The sequence below is a fragment of the Ambystoma mexicanum genome, chromosome 2p (genome assembly GCF_040938575.1).
Source record: "Ambystoma mexicanum isolate Mex_15411 chromosome 2p, UKY_AmexF1_1, whole genome shotgun sequence".
NCBI classification, from domain to species: domain Eukaryota; kingdom Metazoa; phylum Chordata; class Amphibia; order Caudata; family Ambystomatidae; genus Ambystoma; species Ambystoma mexicanum.
In genome coordinates, this window is record NC_090923.1 from 1077598982 (window position 1) to 1077615494 (window position 16513).

The 16513-nt window shown below is 52.3% G+C and overlaps 1 protein-coding gene across 2 annotated transcripts in view; it reads left to right on the forward strand.

Moving 5' to 3' along the window:
• The window catches only part of MAP4K2 (mitogen-activated protein kinase kinase kinase kinase 2), a 1208607-nt gene that overhangs the window by 664556 nt on the left and 527538 nt on the right, over positions 1-16513 (forward strand). For both annotated transcript variants that reach the window (XM_069645028.1, XM_069645029.1), the window contains one exon: positions 8106-8147. In XM_069645028.1, coding sequence (XP_069501129.1) covers positions 8106-8147 — 42 coding nt within the window. The remainder of the gene's footprint in view (positions 1-8105; positions 8148-16513) is intronic.

Consider the following 16513-nt stretch of genomic DNA (forward strand, 5'->3'; position numbering starts at 1 on the left):
AAAACTGCAAGCTCTGACGAATCAAGGATTTGCCATCCATAGACGCTATGGTGCCTACTCTATGATACCTACTTTGGCCTTCTATCGACAAAAGGTAATACAAGTCCTCACCTATGGCGCGGAGGCTTTACCAAACTTAAGTAAAAAAATATGGCCTATGATGGAAGGCCACTTTTGGCGTAAGGTTTAAAGATAACCTAATCTTTATCCACAGCCAAAATTCAGCACAAATTACATCTCCCGTCAATGGCCTCCATAGTACTATGGAAGGAAATGTCTTTCTTTGGGAAATGTATCATGTTGGATCCCCTCGCCCCCCTGGCTATTTTGAGAATAGATAATAAGTCAAAGAAAAAAAAAACACTGAATCATTGGTCCAAAGTGATGAAGGAGATATTGCACAACTATGGGGTGGATATTGACCTGTTGAGGGGAAAACCTCTTAAAGTAAAGTCAATTCTGGAAAGTGAAGACTGGATAAATACATGTGAAGCGAGACCAATTGCCCCCGTGACTTTTAGATGGTGGATTGACAAAAAGGGTATAAACGACCCCCCTTTATACTTGTGCAAATTTCCTTCGGCATTCTATAGGGATCTCCTGTTTCAATGCCGTTTGAAATCATGCCCGCCTGAGAAGTTCAGTTCAAACAGCGGCAGAGAGGTATTGAGAATAATGACTGTCATTTTTTGTAAGAAGAGCGATCAAGTGGAATCCCTCTTCCATATTGCAATGGAATGTGAGGGGCTTAAAGAGGAGAGATTACAATTCATGGGAAATTACTTAGAGGGATCCCTAACTTTGGAAGAACAATGGGACTGGCTGCTAATGGGACATAAAATAGAGCAGATTTTAGCAATGCTAAAATGTATTGATTCAGTGATTGGTTTGAAATCTGAAGGGGTCTAAATGAAGAAATATCAGAAAACAAAGAATAATCTGGAGTCAAAAAAAGAGAATGTGGTTCACTCTGGGTTGAACTTCAGTGTTCTATGCTGGATACCATTTTGTGCCCTTTTCTGTGCTTTCCTTTCTCCTGCTCTTTTGCTTTTTGGACCCTTAGGTTTAACGGAAATACATAAGTTATTATTTGTTTTGTTGGAACTGTGTGATTTTGGGATTCTGTTTTTATTTTCTTAAACTGTTAAAGGTTTTCTTTTACTACTACTATGTTTTTAGTTTAAACCCAATAAAACTTAAAAGAAAAAAAAAAGAATTGAATTGTTGTGGTCCAGGGGAGCAGTATCTGCTCAGAGAAGGAACAGGAAATTGAGCCAGAGCGTGACTGATTTTATGAAATATTTCATTTTTGCAGCTTCCCCTCGATTGGCATCAATGGATCCACCCAATATTTTGTTACTGTTTGATTCCTATCCTGACTTTTGAAGGTAAATAACGCCTTTTTGATTTACTTTCCATTCTTAGCTCATCTATTTTGGGGCACTGAGAAATCCCTAAGGCTATCAGTGCAAGACGACGCTGTCTCCCTTTTCAACATTCTTTGCTGTTTTCATGCTGCACACATCCCCCTACAATGAAGGGAAGCAGGGGTAATTTGTATCCCTTTTTTCATTTAGTGACAATTTTGTAACTTTCTCGATGTATGTCCAAAAATGGGCTGGTGTTAGCAGGTATTATTCTACTGTGTTTTTCATTTTTCACGTCTGTACTTTTGCATTCTTTTTAATACCATACAGTCAAAATGACTGTGCCACTCGTTTTCTCACCCTGTCATTTGGCCATCTTGTCCTTTGGCTTTCTTCATTCCCTCTGAGGTGAAGAAATGCCATATTTGGAAAGCCCTTTCCCAGCCAAACTCTTGCATTTCTCTGGCAAAGTGGCAGAGGTTGGGGTTAGGACTGTCTGGTCCCAATCCACACTCTTGCCAGGGGTACGTCTGTTGCGTGGCGGATGTGGGGCAAGAAGCTGTGCAGGATTGGACAGCCCTTGCCAGTTTGAGTAGTGCAGAGCCTTTCCTTTGGAGGCCTGGGGTGACCCCGGCTCGAATTAAGGATAAATGAAAGACTCCTGCAGCCATTCTTCAGATCTTCCTTGGAGCCAAGACTACTACGAAGAGCAGGAGCCCGCTGAAGACTCGTGGATGACCATTGAAGACTACCAGCATTGCCTCCAGCCTTGTCCCTACAAAGCCCTCCCTCTCTGGAACAAGTGTCCCAGGGCCTCTCCTGTGCATCGGTCACTGTTCTGAGTTTGACTTTGTAACTCTGCCAGTCTCTAGCTTGTTGCCTAAGAACAATCCTCTTGCAGCTGCTGCTCTTGAAACTGGAAGAGGGGCCTTGCAGGAGCAGTTTTCTTGTCCTTGCATGGGAGTCGCCTGTCGCTGTTGAGCATGGTGTTCGCAGCTGCTGCCCATTTCCATCTTGTGCTGGGGGTTTCCTGTCATGGTGGGACTTGTGGTGTTCTGCATCTGGATGCCAGGTGTTGTGGGCTCAGAGAATGCTCGGTGGAGTGATCATATATTTCTTATTAGACAGACCTCTAGGCTTTAAAAGGTTCAGGCCTGTAGAAACTATTAGACGCACTGTAAAGCATGGAAACATTCACTGTTGAGTCTTTGTCAAGGTGCTCTTTGAGTCGCAAGACAAAAAGTGTTAATTATAAAATTAGGTTGTCCAAATGAATGCTAATTGGGGCGCTATGTGGCATCCCTATATACCTTTTCCTCAACCTTTGAGAGGTCCCCCACCTCCCTAACCCAGCCACCCGGCTTCTAATGGTCGTACTGCACTGTTTATATTACTGGAACAAGGGTACCCCTACTATCTGGTGTATCCCTATACCTATGAAGGACCTAAATGAAGTTTGGTCTTTTCTATCTGACTCCCTCCGGGACTTCGTATGGGACCTAGGGGCAATCTAGTTGTCCTGGGACCTTTCTCATCTCAATGGCCATCTCTTAACATTTTCCTCACTCTCTTGTCCACTCCCACCTCTTTCTCTTCGTGCTCCATCTTCGGGTCTTACAGCTCTTTCCCCCTTCACCTGTCTTCACTCTCCAACCAATCACTCCCCCTGATCCCTCCTGGTCTCGCCCTTCTCACAAAACTGTTTCCTGGTTGTATTCCTCTCCCACCTCCTGGTTCAACCCATCAACTCCCTTCTGATACTATCTGCTTCCCGCCAAATCTCATTCCTTCCAACACTATCCTGCCTTTTATTCTCTCCCCCGCCCCTGGTTTCTCTCTTCCCTCTCCTCTTCCCTCCTAATTTCTAAATGCCTCTGACTCTCCCTCCTGGATTACCTCCTCTCTCTCCAAAAATTACCAATTACTCTACCAGGCACACCTTATTGCTATCTTCTCACCCCAAACACCTTACCACCTCTCTCTATAAACACACCAACGTCTCCTCCAAGTCTTTCTCCGCTACAGCCGCTTCTCTGGTCTGTTGGCGCACCTGCACCATCTCTTCAATTTTACCCATCCATCTCTCCTTCTCAACTGACTCTGCTGGCTTTTTATAACCCTCCCTTTCATGCCTAGAATCCGCACTTTTTACTCCCATTGGCTACTTTAGTAAGCTGATTTCCTAGGCCAGTGTCTGTGTAAGCTATTTCTTTGAGGACTGGGACTTCCCCTGAAAGCCTTCAAAAGAATATCTAGCCCTGCTCCCTTTTCAGCCTCCATCTTTGCCATTAGGTCCATTTCATGACTGGGGTTGTTTTTTCACTATTTCCCTCCTGGATCCAGTACGTTTTTTGCTTAAGCATTTCTTGGGTAGTGTTCTGGTGGGCAGCTCCCCTATAATCCATCTGAGGATTGTGGGCTAGGTGTTTGGTCCCTTATTCAGCATCTGAAAGGGAAAGTCTAGTCCATTCCCATTTTGTTAACCAGACTGTTCCCCCTGTTCCAGACCGGGCCTTGTCCCTTTGGCCCAGGTGCATTGTGAAACTTGTAGTCCCATTTTCTGTTCTTTGTTTGTTCCTTCCCAGTATCTATGCAAGGTTTCCAAGGAGTCTGGTGCATGCAGGTAGCTCTAGGTTTGTGTGAACCATCTGAAAAAATAGAAATGGGACCTGGTGAGGTCAGAGATTGAAAGGCATTGGGACAGAGACTCTACTGTACATGTGTGGCTCCACACATACCGAGGATCCAGGGATAAGTGCACACCTTAAACTCCTCCAAGCCTGCTCTGTTACAAATCCCTCTCTCAGCACATAGTAGATTACCTGAAAATGTTGTGCTTTGAGATGGGGCTACCTGTTTCTGGTGCTAAGGCAGAGCTTGTGCAGAAAATTATAGATCACCAAGGGTCATGGAGTTTTACCCTCCCTACTGATGGGGGTGAATGATGCCGGGGTAGGTCCTAGCAACATTAGGCCTGCCCTATCCACCCCAGAAGAGGAAAAGTAGGAACTCTCTACTCCTCGCTTTCTTTCATCCTTTGATGCAGAAGTCTTTCTTGACTTACAAAAGGAGACGGTTAGCTCTATTGGAGGAGAAAGGAAAAGCAAGAAAAGCAAAAGAGAGGGACAGGGCTTTTCAGCTTGAGAAAATCCATACAGAGACTGAGTGGGCCAGTGTTTGGTGGGGAAGCTCTAAAGGGGGGTCTGGGAATGGCTTAGGTCCTTTCTTTCATTCTAGATTTCCTAAGGATCACCTCAGTGTGTATGATTAAAAGGGCTGACTGTATTTGAATTTGCATGCGAAGTACACAAAGTTGTAGAGTCTGATACAACTGCGTGTGTTCTCAGTCGACTTTCCCAGACTGGAAGCAGTGCCATCCTGGAGTTGCCAGTAACTAAAAGAAAATACTTTTACAAGCTTTTGTGGGCACTTCTCTTAAAGTTTGTGAAGACTGCAGCCCAATACTCAAGGAGGTTTATGTTATGTTGATTTATACCACTCACTGCTGCCGTTTTTACGGTGTCCAGGTTGTGATGAATCCAGGATATTTGTCCCTTCTCCCCTTGGAGCCTAGGGAAGTGAGCTCACTATGCAAGACCGTCCCTAGGGGTATCGGCAAGTGGGATCTCACTGGGAGTCACTCCCTATTGGGGGAAAAGGACCCTAAATCGTTGGCAAGATCTCCATTCAACCCAGTCTTCTCCACTTATATGGGAGCAAAAGAAGTTGTTAATTTGATAAAACCTTTACCTCTGCCTAATAGAAATGCTGATCCCCCTGTGAAGTCTTGTAATCAGAGACCCATATAAAAATGCTTCGATCCTCACCTGGAGAAGGAATAAACCAGCTGACATAGTCAGTCAGCTGGGGTAGAGATGCGCAGAGCGGATGCCGCTGCTATTGCGTGGAGCCAGCACTGCCTGGATGCAGGACCACAGAGTGTTTGTGGTGAGCGAGAGCAGCACGCAGAACTCTGCTTAGCCTAGGGTTGCTGACCAAATCAAGTTTTCCCCCTGCATTCTGAGAAACGCTGACAGAACCAGCAGACGAGACACCGGCCGGGCCACAAGAAGGGCACCACACGTGAGAGCAAAAGAGAATGCCAGTGATCCCACGAGAAGGACACCACCGAAGAAAATCAGAGAAGGTACCAGTGAATCCATGAGAAGGTCGCCATCAGTGAGAGCCAGCAAAAGCACTGTCAAGCCCACAAGAAGGCTGCCGCCACAGGACAGAAAAAGCATTGGCAAGTCCACAAGAAGACTGCTGCCGGAGGAAACCAGAGAAAGCATCAGTGAGCCTACGAGAAGTCGCCACAGGAGGAAAGCAGAACAAGCAGCGGTGAGCCTACAAGAAGGCTTCTGCCGGAAAGAGCCCTAGAAAGAGATACCTGCGAGCCAGTGAGAAGGCTGCCACTGCAGAACTCCAGAAAGCTGCATTGCACGAGGAAGTCCACCTCCACCGGAGCCACCGACCCTCCCTTGCAAGAGCACCACAGAGTAAGAGGTACACAGTTTGGGCCTGAGAAAGGGAGGTGGGCAGCAAGGCTCCACAACAAAGACGGGGAAACATCAGAGTCATTAATCTCAGACAGGGGTGAAGTTTATGAGAATGCTAATCTCTGACGCCATGAAAACCAAGGCAAAAGAATGGGTGAGAAGAATATTACGCATGAGCAGAAAACCAAGCAGGGTATAAGCCAAGGGGCTAAAGGGCCCAGTAAAGTCCTAAAGTGACCAAACCTAGATACGAATAACAAGCTGGACCAGGAGGCGCTTGAGAGACAGCTCACCAAAACACAAAAATGTATTACAATCCTGAAAGGAGACATAATGCCCCTGAAAAGGGTCTGTCAAGATCTAAGTATTTGGAAGGGGATGGTAACCTTTTTCTACTTCAGTGAAATGTCTAAGTTTATGAAAGACTGAAAACCAGCTCATAGGAAAAGGATTAAGAAGTGAATCATATTTTCATGAACTGCATCAAAATGAAACAACTTTTGAGCAATGGACTGCTGGCAAAGGCCAAACACAGAGCACTGTGACGAACATTTATTTTCAAGAACTGTTAACAGAGAAGGGGATCAGCTACAACCCAAGCCTAAAAAGCATTTACTTTATGTTTTATAATTTGTATATAGTGGTAGGGCCAGCTTAGACATGATAAGATTCAGACTGAGGACAGTCATTGTATTTTGACAAAACATCCTGACGAGCACCTTAAGTTTTCAGTTGAAGATCGGGAACCTCATCAAAGCAACAGGGACCGGTAAGGTAGGTTGTTCATTTCAGATAATAAAAATCCTCTGTTTCAGCTCCGTCCAAGTGGTCGTATTTCTGGTACACCACAAGGCACTCCCGTGGTTCTGAGAGGCAAAGTGGGGTGGGGTTGGTTGGTTAGGGTGGAAAGAGAGAAGACAGGTGTTGTGCCCAGATGTTGGTGTGCGTCATACCAGGAGTAACTGTGCCTGTGAGTTTTCTAGGTGTGTTTTGTTTTGTACACTGGAAGCGTATTGTTCCCAGATGGCAGACAACCAGTGTTTGAACTGTCTGTGTTCAGGCTCAAAGGGGTGTTTGTGAGAGGGCTTGAGAAGAAGTGTGGTTCTGGGCTGTTTTGCGAGTGGGTTTTCTCTGGCCGTCTCGGGTTTGTGTAGTAAGCATGTGGTGAGTGAGGGTGGTTGAAAAGGAGAAGGTTAGTAGGTTTTGGAATATCTGCCTATGGATAGTTTCTTGGCTCAGTGCAGTTATGTGATTTCTTTGTTTTTTGTTGTAGCATCTACCTTCATATAGGCCTGGCAATGTGCAATGAAATGTGGTCTGTCTGGGTAGATTTTGAATTGAGCAACCACCCATTATATTTTAAAGGGATGTTTGTTGGTGATATGATACTGAGTGCAAACTCAAGCAGATAAAGGACTTGCAGTTACGTCACAGAGCGTGCAGGAGGTGACGTGCAGAAGCATTGTCGCTCTTGTGCCTGGCACACATTTCATGTCTTATGCTGCTGCATAACATGCTCCTGTCCTTTTCCTTTTCCTGGAATGATATCCCAGTACTGTCCTACTGGACTATGGACTATGAGTAGCATAGTGATTGCTGTGAGTAACTTTCATTTCTCTATGGGAACAATCCCCTATTCAAGGATATATGTGTATTATACAGTATCATAATCACCTAATTGGCATGCCAAGAATTAATATTAACTGTTCAGTCTCACTTACCACTCACTAGGTAAATCTAGGATTGCTTGCGGGAATCCCTTTGGCCAAACTGTGGGTCATTCACTCTCACCCAAAGCGCAGGGAAGAGAAAACCCACACTATCAGATACCCCTTCCATGCAGAATGTTGTGAAAACAAATGGCAACTAGAACCCTTCTAGAGACTGTGAACTAGACATGCCTATCGGTTTATCACTTTTATATTTGGGAATCAGGGAGAAGTATTCTGCTAAACGTAAATATTCTCACATATGTGAGTACTTTAGGTTTCATGAGAATTCTTTTCTTATTTTCCTAAACTGTGATAAATGCTGGGAGAGTAGTTCCCTGTGCCCCTCTCAGACTTTTTGGTACATTGTGTTGATAGTGGAAGATTAACATGTCAGGACATCCATTGTACTGTATCAAATGTTTGAATGGTTGTGGTTGGAATTATGGTTTGTTACAGCTCATTTGTGCACTGGAATGTTAGTGTCAATAACACTTTGTTAAGTCTTAATGTTTTTTCCTTTCTTACAGAGGTCATCTTGCCATGGACTCCCTCCGACCCCCAAAGTTCTTGTAAGTTATGAATCGCAGTACATCCTTTTACGAATTCACTCAAGACAACCTCAGTGATTGACTTCATCCAGCCTTATCCCTGAAAGTCTTTCCCAACCTCGGGTGAAGTGGCCTTGATCCCATGTTTGAGCACTGAGCCATATAGCAAACTGCCTCTGACTGCAAGGCTGATAGTCACCTTAATATCAAGCCTCTGACTGCAAGGCTGATAGTCACCTTGATATTAAATATCTACTTCAGTCGTTAGCTAAAACTGTTGGGGGTTGGCTAATCATGCAAATCCTCTGTTTACCTTCATATAAGTGACCTTCTAATGGATGCATTCTTCCTACAGAGTCCTCATTTCTTGAAATGTCTTCTGTAAGGGTGCAGAAGGGGGATACTGACACTCAGGTGGCATGGTTGTTGACATAAACCTTTATTATACAAAAATAAAGACTGCACCTACCTCTCCCTAACTCTATTAGGGGATTCCCTTCCTCAACTGAAATACTAACAGGCCGATTCATGGAATAATTAGCGCGGCGCAAGTGGGCAAAAACGTGCGAATCGCAGTGGAATAGCGAAAATCGCAGTGCAAGTGCGAAAATCGCACGAAAAGCAGCGCACGTCGATTCATGGAAGGCCGTGCGCGAGAAAACCAGCGGATGTGCGATAAAAAAGTGTGCGGCGCACGTTGGCGCACGTTGGCGCACAGGCCATCTAACAGCGTGCGCCAGGTCACAGCGAAAATCGCACAGGCCACAGCGAAATTCGCACATAGCGCGGCGCAAGCAACAAAAGTAGGCGGAACACGGGCGTAACACTCGGAATGGGGAACAACTTGCCAAAACGTGGGCGCCACGGGGGAAGTACAGGGCACAAGTGCGCGGAACGCCCACACGCTCGCCTACAACACGTATTCATGCAATAGAATAGGGGAAAAAAGCGCACGCTCAAACCAGCGCACAGGCACAAACACGACCGCCACAAGAAAGGAGGCGGTAGCGTCTCTGCGGCTGTAAGAAATGTGCGCCAAAAGGTGCGCCAACAAATAGCACCTATATACTGCCATGATGAATGTCCCATACTGTGGCCCTCCAGGAAAAATGACGTGCAAAGGGGTACCCACAAACACGGACACCCGTTGACAAAAAATACGTGTGCATGTATACCGGGGTGCGCGGGAAGTGTCACACGCGATTTGCAGGGTACGTGCATCACAGGGGTTCGCGTGAAGTTATTCACGCGATCGGGCCTGGGGGAGCGGGCTACGTGTATTTCAGGGGTTCGCGTGAAGTTCCTCACGCGATCGGGCCTGGGGGAGCGGGCTACGTGTATTACAGGGGTTCGTGTGAAGTTCCTCACGCGATCGGGCCTGGGGGAGCGGGCTACATGTATTACAGGGGTTCGCGTGAAGTTCCTCACGCGATCGGGCCTGGGGGAGCGTGCGAATAGCCTGGGCGCGTGAATTTGAGGGGTGCGCGGGAAGTTCCACACGCGAATAGCCTGGGCGCGTGTATTTCAGGGGTGCGCGGGAAGTCCCACACGCGAATAGCCTGGGCGCGTGTATTTCAGGGGTGCGCGGGAAGTTCCACACGCGAATAGCCTGGGCGCGTGAATTTGAGGGGTGCGCGGGAAGTTCCACATGCGAATAGCCTGGGCGCGTGTATTTCAGGGGTGCGCGGGGAGTTCCACACGCGAATAGCCTGGGTGCGTGTATTTCAGGGGTGCGCGGGAAGTTCCACACGCGAATAGCCTGGGCGCGTGTATTTCAGGGGTGTGCGGGAAGTTCCACATGCGAATAGCCTGGCCGCGTGTATTTCAGGGGTGCGCGGGAAGTTTTACACGCGAATAGCCTGGGCGCGTGTATTTCAGGGGTGCGCGGGAAGTTTTACACGCGATTTCTGCACGGTACGTGTATTTAAGGGGTGCCGGGGAGTCCCACATGTGATTTGACAGTGTGGGTCCTCCCAGGTGTACCCTGTACACCCTCCACGGCCCCTGCAGGCAGCCCACACCACAGGGGACTACCCTGCATCCCTGGTCATGTCCCGCAGGCAGCCCATCCAACATGGGCATGCCCCCCAGCAAAGGCACATGTCTCCTTGAACTAATGAACACCAACACATGTCCCCTTGCACCCCCACCCCCCAGCACTGTGGGGCACCTGCCAGCAGGCCCCCACCCATGTCCAACTCATGTCCCCCACCACCCCGACCCCCCAGCACTGTGGGGCACCTGCCAGTAGGCCCCACCCATGTCCAACTCATGTCTCCCACCACCCCCACCCCCCAGCAGTGCAGGGGCAGCCTCCACCAGGCCCCCACTCATGTCACCCACCACCCTCACACCCCAGCCACCAGGGGCACCCTCCACCAGGCCCCCACTCATGTCACCCACCACCCCCACCCCCCAGCCACCAGGGTCACCCTCCACCAGGCCCCCACTCATGTCTCCCACCACCCCCACACCCCAGCAGTGCAGGGGCACCCTCCACCAGGCCCCACTCATGTCACCCACCACCCCCACCCCCCAGCCACCAGGGTCAGCCTCCACCAGGCCCCCACTCATGTCTCCCACCACCCCCACACCCCAGCAGTGCAGGGGCAGCCTCCACCAGGCCCCCACTCATGTCACCCACCACCCCCACCCCCCAGGGGCACCCTCCACCAGGGCCCCACTCATGTCTCCCACCACCCCCACCCCCCAGCAGTGCAGGGGCAGCCTCCACCAGGCCCCCACTCATGTCACCCAGCACCCTCACACCCCAGCCACCAGGGGCACCCTCCACCAGGCCCCCATTCATGTCACCCACCACCCCCACCCCCCAGCCACCAGGGTCACCCTCCACCAGGCCCCCACTCATGTCTCCCACCACCCCCACACCCCAGCAGTGCAGGGGCACCCTCCACCAGGCCCCACTCATGTCACCCACCACCCCCACCCCCCAGCCACCAGGGTCAGCCTCCACCAGGCCCCCACTCATGTCTCCCACCACCCCCACACCCCAGCAGTGCAGGGGCAGCCTCCACCAGGCCCCCACTCATGTCACCCACCACCCCCACCCCCCAGGGGCACCCTCCACCAGGGCCCCACTCATGTCTCCCACCACCCCCACCCCCCAGCAGTGCAGGGGCAGCCTCCACCAGGCCCCCACTCATGTCACCCAGCACCCTCACACCCCAGCCACCAGGGGCACCCTCCACCAGGCCCCCATTCATGTCACCCACCACCCCCACCCCCCAGCCACCAGGGTCACCCTCCACCAGGCCCCCACTCATGTCTCCCACCACCCCCACACCCCAGCAGTGCAGGGGCACCCTCCACCAGGCCCCACTCATGTCACCCACCACCCCCACCCCCCAGCCACCAGGGTCAGCCTCCACCAGGCCCCCACTCATGTCTCCCACCACCCCCACACCCCAGCAGTGCAGGGGCAGCCTCCACCAGGCCCCCACTCATGTCACCCACCACCCCCACCCCCCAGCCACCAGGGGCACCCTCCACCAGGGCCCCACTCATGTCTCCCACCACCCCCACCCCCCTGCAGTGCAGGGGCAGCCTCCACCAGGCCCCCACTCATGTCACCCACCACCCCCCAGCCACCAGGGGCACCCTCCACCAGGGCCCCACTCATGTCTCCCACCACCCCCACCCCCCAGCAGTGCAGGGGCAGCCTCCACCAGGCCCCCACTCATGTCACCCACCACCCTCACACCCCAGCCACCAGGGGCACCCTCCACCAGGCCCCCACTCATGTCACCCACCACCCCCACCCCCCAGCCACCAGGGTCACCCTCCACCAGGCCCCCACTCATGTCTCCCACCACCCCCACACCCCAGCAGTGCAGGGGCACCCTCCACCAGGCCCCACTCATGTCACCCACCACCCCCACCCCCCAGCCACCAGGGTCAGCCTCCACCAGGCCCCCACTCATGTCTCCCACCACCCCCACACCCCAGCAGTGCAGGGGCAGCCTCCACCAGGCCCCCGTTCATGTCACCCACCACCCCCACCCCCCAGCCACCAGGGGCACCCTCCACCAGGGCCCCACTCATGTCTCCCACCACCCCCACACCCCAGCAGTGCAGGGGCACCCTCCACCAGGCCCCCACTCATGTCTCCCACCACCCCCACACCCCAGCAGTGCAGGGACAGCCTCCACCAGGCCCCCACTCATGTCACCCACCACCCCCACACCCCAGCAGTGCAGGGGCAGCCTCCACCAGGCCCCCACTCATGTCACCCACCACCCCCACCCCCCAGGGGCACCCTCCACCAGGGCCCCACTCATGTCTCCCACCACCCCCACACCCCAGCAGTGCAGGGGCACCCTCCACCAGGCCCCCACTCATGTCTCCCACCACCCCCACACCCCAGCAGTGCAGGGTCACCCTCCACCAGGCCCCCACTCATGTCTCCCACCACCCCCACACCCCAGCAGTGCAGGGGCACCCTCCACCAGGCCCCCACTCATGTCCCCTATCACCCCCACCCCCCAGCCACCAGGGTCACCCTCCACCAGGCCCCCACTCATGTCTCCCACCACCCCACACCCCAGCAGTGCAGGGGCACCCTCCACCAGGCCCCACTCATGTCACCCACCACCCCCACCCCCAGCCACCAGGGTCACCCTCCACCAGGCCCCCACTCATGTCTCCCACCACCCCCACACCCCAGCCACCAGGGTCACCCTCCACCAGGCCCCCACCCATGTCCCCCTGCCCATAGGTCGTGACGATACACAATCATGGCAGTAATGGGCAGCATACCCAGCACAAACACCCAGGCAAGGATTGCATCCACCCACATAGTGAATGCAATTACATGACACAACCCCAATGGCAAGTATGTAAATGAACACATGTCCGTCACACACACATACACAATGGCTGCAAGTGAATGTCAAAACCCATATCATGACATGTATGAAACCAAAGACAAAATAACACAAGTGGAAGTAAAAATTAAAAATGTATTAAAGATTAAAAATAAGTAAACAAATAAAACATACAACTATGTGGATAACAAAATAAATGGTCCATGTTGGAGAACAAAAGTAAAAATCAAAAAACGAAAAAGGAATACAAAAACAAATGTTAACCAAAGCAATATGAAGTAGAAGCAAAAGAATGAAAAACCATTTCCACATGGTGAACACAATAATGAAAAAAAGAAAATGTTCCTTCAAAAAACAAACTAAATACAGGAATGTACCAGGGTCCATGAGCCCAACACCATAAAGGAAACCTACTACTACCAAATGAAAAAAATATATACAAAAAAGTGGCCATTGTCCGAGTGGTCCAAAATAATAAAAACAAATAAAGGAAACCTAACACTAACTAACTATATAACTATATACAAAGGCAGCGGGCAAGTCCTGCGGCTCACTTGTTGATGTTGCTGGCCAGGGCATCATCGAACTCCATGTCGATGTCCTGGAGGCGGGACTCTGTCCTGGCCCCGAGGTCTCGCAGGGATAACCCCATGTCCAGCTCAAACTCCCTGCGAGCTTCCTCGAGGCACTCAGCCCACCTCAACGCCCGACGCATGGAGAACTCCGCCCTGACCATGGCGAGCCGCTCCTCTTCCGCCCGCTGCCGCTCCGCACCTATCCGCTGGACCAACTGCTCTGACACTGAAGACACCACCATCCCAGGGTTGCCCTGCCCTCCGGCCGATGCCTGCCCCTCTGATCTTGATGGCCCCGAGCCATGATGCCTCCCACGTCGAGCCCGCTGCTGCCTCCGACGCCACTGCCTCTGCCAGCACGACGGCATCCAGGCTGATGGAAACCACCGACGCCGTCGTGCACGTGCCCTGCCTGATGATGCTGTCACATCTTCCATCTGCTGGGGTCCAGTTGCTGTTTTGTCCACCCCTGCTGGACCTCCGACTCCCAACTGTGGCAGGGATGGGATCCCCACCGAGCTGGCTGCATTGGTCGGGGCAGGTCCACAGGGGGCCCTGGTGGCATCTGGGCTGGAAGACGGCAAGGAGAACGACTGGTGGATAGCCTGCACAGAGGAGGAGAGGGCCGCCACTTTGGCCAACACATGCAGGAAACCCCCGAACATGGCCGATCCCAATTGGGCCACGTCGGCACGGTGCACTTCGTGATGACGTGCGTGCTCCTCCCGGGAAGCACGCACGGCATCACGAATCACAGCCGTGCGCATCGCGACCCCAATCAGGACCTTCTCCGCACGGCCAGGGGTTCCCACGTCCGCAGGTGGAGGGGAGTCAGGTGACATGGACATCCCCTCTACCTGCGGACGGGCCTGGGACGGGGCATCCCTGCTGGTGCATGGTGGTGCACTCACAGGGTCAGGGACAGCGACATGCACAGGCCCCTCCACGGGGACCTGTGCTGCCTCCTGCCCCTGGCCCTGGACTGCACCACTTGCACCAGCAGGGATGCCCCCACCAGGCCCCATGTGTGCCCCAGTGGCGGCCTCCTCCTCCTCTGTGCAAACCACCAACCTGGATGGCTCCTCACCGTCTCCCACCGTAGCAGGCCCTGTGGGGGCTCACCCACCCCTTCCGCTGCAGCCGTGGGGGCATCCCCGCCGCCTTGCTCCACAGCGCCGTCTCCGCCCTCTTCTTCACTAGCCGCTGCGTAGAGGGAGACAAAGAACACAAGCATCAGGGCACTGTACAATGGTCCCCTAGACAGGAAGCAATAGCAGATGAGCACTACTGTCAAAGTACACTTCCATCATGTCCCTCCACAACACATGGGTCAGTCCAGGCAAAACACACACAGTAACAGGCATGGTGCATGCCATGGACATTTCCATGCATGTCCAATGGACTCTTGAAACATTCAATGATATGTAACTCACATGCATCATGGCTCATGCCTATCACATGCACACACTTCACCTCAGTCACATCCATCTGGCCCCAAACACACCAAACACAGCGGATACAAGGGTAATTTGGCTGCTTCACTGAATCTGTGCATTGTCACACACATATGTCATGCATCCATGGCATGCACAAGTCACAGACATGCAGGTCAGGCACACAGACATGGCTACCATATATGTACCTGGCATCAGCACCCATCCCTCACCCCCACCCATGTCCAGGTACAGAGACTGGCATGCTCTCATGTTCAAAATCTGCATTGGGCTCCCCATGCGGCATTTGAACACATGCAACAACCATGTGGGTCACACATCACTGGTTGCACATGCATTACCATGATGTCCCTGCACACATACATGCATACATGGCCTATGGCACACATACAGGCAAGTATCATAGAACCAGCACACCGCAACATGCCCTGTCTCAAAGAGGGCATCATACTGCCCCAGGACATGCTCCACCAGGACACCAACTTCGGTGGCAGTGAAGCTGGTGCCCCTCTGCCCCTCTGGCCTGGGGTTGCCACTGGTGCCAGATGTGGAAGTGCCCGACATGGCAACCCCAGAGGCAGGTGTGGGTGGGCAACTGGGTCCTGGGGCTGGGCTGTGGAGCGATGTAATCCCAGTCGGGAGTCTTCAGTTCCAGCAGGGGTGGACACAGCAACTGGACCCCTGCAGATGGCTGATGTGCAGGCACCAAATGGCAGGGCACGGAGGCAGCAGCAGATGGCACGTGGGAGGCTGCTCGGGGCACTGGGGGGCAGTAACTCGGCCTTCTGGGCAGGAGCCTGGTCTTCCGTGTGTTTTCGCGTGGCCAGCTTGATACGGAGTGATTTGGCACGTGAAAATCCTGCACGTCAGCGTGAAATCCGAGGAAAGGCCCTTAGCGCGTAAGCGCGTCAGCACGCATACGCGATTCTATTGGACCAGAGTCCCTCAGCGCGTAAGCGCGTCTGTGACGTGACCCGTACGGATGTTCCCCACTCAGCACGTGATGACGGGGCACACGTGGAAATACTGCACGTCAGAGTGTCATCGCGTGTAATTGGACAAAAGTGCGCGTACACGCGATTGGCCTATGTACGTGTATTTAATGGGTGCACGGGCACTTACACACGCAAGTACGTCAGCGAACCTGTATCCCGTGGTGCGTGTGAATTTCCACACGCTATTGGACTGGGAACTGGATTCCAGGGGTGCGCGGGTCACACGCTGTATCCCGTGGTGCATGTGATTTTCCACACGCTATTGGACTGGGAACTGGATTCCAGGGGTGCGCGGGTCACACGCTCACCTAGAACACGCGCAAAGCATAAATTTGAGGACTTTAACAATAACAAGCTCAGACGCCAGGATGAACATACCGTTCCTAACAGCAGTGGCAGTGGGCTACCAAAGGAGGAGGAGGAGGATAGTCAGGGCCAGAATATTCACACCCAGAACCAGCCTTTTCGGGATGCCTGATGACCAGGTGTATGGGAGGTACAGGTTTCCACCACACATTA